Below are 5,000 nucleotides of genomic sequence, written 5' to 3' on the forward strand. Positions count from 1 at the left end.
CTCTCACCCCTGACCCACTGTGGTTCTGTCACCTGTTCTGGTCGAGTCCAGTATCCTCTCACCCCTGACCCACTGTGGTTCTGACCCACTGCGGTTCTGTCACCTGTTCTGGTCGAGTCCACTATCCTCTCACCCCTGACCCACTGTGGTTCTGGTCGAGTCCACTATCCTCTCACCCCTGACCCACTGTGGTTCCGTCACCTGTTCTGGTCGAGTCCACTATCCTCTCACCCCTGACCCACTGCGGTTCTGTCCGCCCACCTGTTGGGGTTCTGTCGTTCCCGCGGGGCGCCTCCCCGTCCCCCCCGCGCGGCCAGCAGGGCGTGACCTTCGACCCGTTGGCCACCTCGTTCAGGTTCAGCCGCTCCGCCGCCATCGGGGAGCTCCGGTTGGCATTGAACCTGAAAGGCATTGAGGGAAACGGAGTCAGGTGTGTGTTAAATCTAAGTGATTTGTATGCTTTTGCATGACATTCAAACATTGTTAAGGCTGTTTGCTAGGGCCAATACCGATTCATCACCATTGGGTTTTTTTATATTATAATTGGGTTCATTATTAAATAAAATCCTCAAAGAAACTTGTAATCATCTTAGGTCGAGTCTGGGAATGAAAAGAGCTAATGCTGGAGTTAAGCCTGGTGCCCTTTATCTGACCTCCTTAAAAGGCACCACTAACTTCACAGAGATTAGAGGCTAAAGCTAATTAAGTCGTTAAGTCATTAAGTCATTATGTGCAGACATCAAAATGAGAAGTTACCCTCATCTCAAAAGGCAATATAATATCTACTTATCTGCATAGCTACTATACAAATGCTGATGTATCTGTTAGTTTAAGAGTGTAGGCAGTCTAATATCTACTGATTTACATATCTTCTATACAAATGGTGATTTATCTGTTAGTTTAAGAGTGTAGGCAGTATAATATAATAATAATTAAGACCTTTGTCAGGTTTTTAATGGCACACATGACACCCTGGAACACAGTAACATCTACTGATCTACACATCTACTATACAGATGCTGGTTTATCTGCTAGTTTAAGAGTGTAGGAAGTATAATATCTACTTACAGTATCTACACATCTACTATACAGATGCTGGTTTATCTGTTAGTTTAAGAGTGTAGGAAGTATAATATCTACTTACAGTATCTACACATCTACTATACAGATGCTGGTTTATCTGTTAGTTTAAGAGTGTAGGAAGTATAATATCTACTTACAGTATCTACACATCTACTATACAGATGCTGGTTTATCTGTTAGTTTAAGAGTGTAGGAAGTATAATATCTACTTACAGTATCTACACATCTACTATACAGATGCTGGTTTATCTGTTAGTTTAAGAGTGTAGGAAGTATAATATCTACTTACAGTATCTACACATCTACTATACAGATGCTGGTTTATCTGCTAGTTTAAGCATCAGTCTGCCGAGCTGTACCATACGCCTGTTACCTGTGTCTCCAGCATCCATATCTGGTTAAAACACTATAACTGCCCCAGCGACAGGTACAGGGCAGTTGGTTAGGATATAAATTACAAAATAATTACCCCTACCAATAACCTTCCCAGGCTAAGGTCTAGGGTAGTTGGTTAGGATATAATTGATAAAATAGTTGGTTAGGACCAGGGTATTCTTTGGCGCTGCTTCTGATTTCTTTGTTAGTTTAAAGTGGCATTATGCAGTAATTGTAATTCAGGGTTTTGGTTAGGATAAGCAGTTTTACCTTAAAATAACAGCTTAAAAAAATTGGGACACTACAATGACTTTTAATATGGAGAATCGCTTCCGTGCCATAGCCATACTAGGGTACGTAGGCATATTACTGTGTTATGTAGGCTTGCCTGAAGCCGCCCGGTTTCCGCCCTGTCTTCCGAACTAGTAAGTAGCTTATTCACCGTCTTGCTTTGTCTTGTATTGCACTTGCTTGATGTTTGACTGTGTTAGGACAGTTGTTGACTAACTAGTTTGTCATAGTGTCAAAGTCAGCACATTTCAAGAGGTTTCGCTAGTTTTAGCCGCTAGCATCTCGTTAGCGATTAGCAATTGTTCCGTTACGCTGCTTTAAGCATGAGGCTAGCCAGCTGAACCGGTCCGTACCCCTCAGGCATAGACTTCTGTCTCCAGTGCACAGCAGAGCTAGTAGAGCTACCATCTGTCCCATAGGGGGCGCTGGTGGGGGAGCTACGCATGTGTGGAGAACGGCCCATCACAATGGAGCATGCCAGAGCGTAGTTGTCAGAGCCTGGAGAGTACCTGAGAGAGAGAGGGAGGGAGGGAGGGAGGGAGGGGGTCAGAGAGTGAAAGAGAAAGAAAGGGAGGGTGAGGGGGAGTGAGAGTATGAGAGAGAAGTGGGAGTGAGAGTGTGGGATAGAGAGAGTGAGAGAGAGAGAGTGAGAGAGAGAGAGAGAGTGAGAGAGAGAGGGAGAGAGAGATAGAGAAAAAGTGTGTGTGAATAGGAGATAGAGAGGTTAGAATAGGCAGGTTTCCAAGACCAACAATATTTTAGTTATCAGTATATCTTTCTCACACAAGCCAGAGGAGAGCGCCCCACCGAGAGACAAATAAAGGACACGTGTTCTACAATCCCACCGGCTCACGCCACACGCTTGACCCCTGAGTATGTGACCCCATGACCCTGTCCCTCTGCCTCCCCCTCTCTCCCTCTCTATCTCTTTCTCTCTTTCTCTCCCTCTCTCTCTCTCTCATGACCCCATGACCCTGTCCCTCTGCCTCCCCCTCTCTATCTCTCTCTCTCTTTCTCTCCCTCTCTCTCTCTCTCATGACCCCATGACCCTGTCCCTCTGCCTCCCCCTCTCTCTCTCTCTCTCTCTTTCTCTCCCTCTCTCTCTCTCTCATGACCCCATGACCCTGTCCCTCTGCCTCCCCCTCTCTATCTCTTTCTCTCTTTCTCTCCCTCTCTCTCTCTCTCATGACCCCCTGACCCTGTCCCTCTGCCTCCCCCTCTCTTTCTCTCTTTCTCTCTCTCTCTCTCTCTCTCTTTCTCTCTCTCTCTCATGACCCCATGACCCCATGACCCCATGTCCCTCTGCTCACCTTTTGGGGTTGACGGGTCGTCCGTCGCTCGACACGCTGCGTGGGATCACCCCGCTCCTGTCAGGGTACTCGGACCCCGGCGCCTTGATGAGGGTGCCCCCCATGCCCGTACCCCGACTCTGGGCCGAGGATCCGACCGTCTGCTGCGGGCTGCCGGACGAGCGCGGCCACTTACTGTTGTTGTTCCGGAAGGGGAACTTCAGCTCGTAAGGCATGCCCTCCTTATGGTTCTTGTAGTCCACCAGCGGCATGTGATACATCTCTGAGCAGCCTCTGTGAGGAGAAAAAAAAACTACATTACCCAGCAGACATTTCTGCAGAAAGGGTCACTCTCGTCACCTCATGTGCTCTTCTCCCTGCCCATCCCTCACCCTCCCTCATTCACCCTCTCTCCCTTTCTTTCTCTCCCTCACCCTCCCTCATTCACCCTCTCTCCCTCTCTCTCTCTCTCTCTCTCTCTCTCTCTCTCCCTCTCTCTCTCTCTCTCTCTCTCTCTCTCCCTCACCCTCTCTCCTTTCTTTCTCTCCCTCACCCTCTCTCCTTTCTTTCTCTCCCTCCCTCTCCCTCTCTCTATCCCTCCCTCACCCTCTCTCTATCCCTCCCTCACCCTCTCTCTATCCCTCCCTCACCCTCTCTCTATCCCTCCCTCACCCTCTCTCCTCTTCTTTCCCTCCCTCTCTCTCTCCCTCGCTCCCTGCCCCCCCCTGCCACTCACCTGCGTGGGGTTGAGTCCTCGTGGGGGGGGATGATGACGACCTTGACGGTGACGGACGTGCGCAGCAGGTCGATCATCTGCTCGTGCGAGAGCGACGCCACGGACACCTTGCAGATCTCCACCAATCGGCTGCCCTGCCTGAGCCCCGCCTGCCACGCGTAGCCGTACGGCTCCACCTCCGCCACGATGCCCTCGAAGTTCACGTGGAAACCCAGCTGGCCCAGAGCGTTCCGCCGCAGCGTCATCTCAGTGGTCTGGCAGCCCTTAGACAGCAGCTGATGGAGAGAGGAGAGGAGAGGAGGAGGAGGAGGAGGAGGAGGAGAGGGGGGAGATGAGAGAGAGGAGAGGAGGAGAGAGGACAGGAGAGGAGAGGAGGAGAGGAGGAGAGAGGATAGGAGAGGAGAGGAGAGGAGGAGAGAAGAGGAGGGGGGTGGAGGAGGAGAGAAGAGGAGGGGGGTGGAGGAGGAGGAAGAGATGAGAGGGGAGGGGAGGAGGAGAGGGGAGAGGGGGGAGGAGAGGGGAGAGGGGAGAGAAGAGAAGAGAGGGGATGGTAGAGCAGAGTATAGCATGAGAAAAATGCACAGCACCACATGTTCCTGTTTTTAACACTGCTTACACCCCCACTGTTCCTCTAACTGCTTTGGATAAAAGTCTCTATAAACATTAGACTAAAAGGCACTCGGAGAGTGCAGACCTCCACCCAGGCCAAATGCCCCATCCCCACCCAGGTCAAATGCCCCATCCCCACCCAGGCCAAATGCCCCATCCCCACCCAGGCCAAATGCCCCATCCCCACCCAGGCCAAATGCCACATCTCTGCCTGATAATGCCCCTGACCACAGCCTCACAGGCCTGATAATGCCCCTGACCACACCCCCTCATGCCTGATAATGCCCCTGACCACAGCCTCACAGGCCTGATAATGCCCCTGACCGGTCTAACACAGATCTGCTTCACCGTGGAGAATGACATCAGCGTTTCAAAACAAATACATACATCTTTAAGGTTTGGGTTGAGGACATGGCAAATATAAACAGATCCCACAGTCACACTGAATCAGGCTTTAAGGGCAATATTGTGTGATTGGGTTTATCGAACATTTTCAATCGATTTATTTCCTTCCCTAAATTCCATTAAAAAAAGAACGCAAGTCTTCAGTCCCTACATGTCCGTACTGAACAGCTTAAATCAGTCCTCTGAAGTCAGATTAGAATACACCAGCCTTG

At 50.1% G+C, this 5,000-nt stretch overlaps 1 protein-coding gene across 1 annotated transcript in view; it reads right to left on the minus strand.

The window, feature by feature from the left end:
- LOC308374510 (signal-induced proliferation-associated 1-like protein 1) overlaps window positions 1–5,000 on the minus strand; it is a gene marked incomplete at its 3' end in the record, with an annotated part of 53,914 nt that overhangs the window by 20,743 nt on the left and 28,171 nt on the right. Inside the window, exons 10-13 of the mRNA XM_080850291.1 lie at window positions 3,775–4,049; window positions 3,060–3,332; window positions 2,103–2,258; window positions 262–401 (exon numbers count right to left, since the gene is read on the minus strand). Of these exons, the coding sequence (XP_080706417.1) occupies window positions 262–401; window positions 2,103–2,258; window positions 3,060–3,332; window positions 3,775–4,049 (844 nt within the window). The remainder of the gene's footprint in view (window positions 1–261; window positions 402–2,102; window positions 2,259–3,059; window positions 3,333–3,774; window positions 4,050–5,000) is intronic.

Source organism: Sprattus sprattus, assembly GCF_963457725.1.
Source record: "Sprattus sprattus genome assembly, chromosome: 13".
In the NCBI taxonomy this organism is placed as follows: domain Eukaryota; kingdom Metazoa; phylum Chordata; class Actinopteri; order Clupeiformes; family Clupeidae; genus Sprattus; species Sprattus sprattus.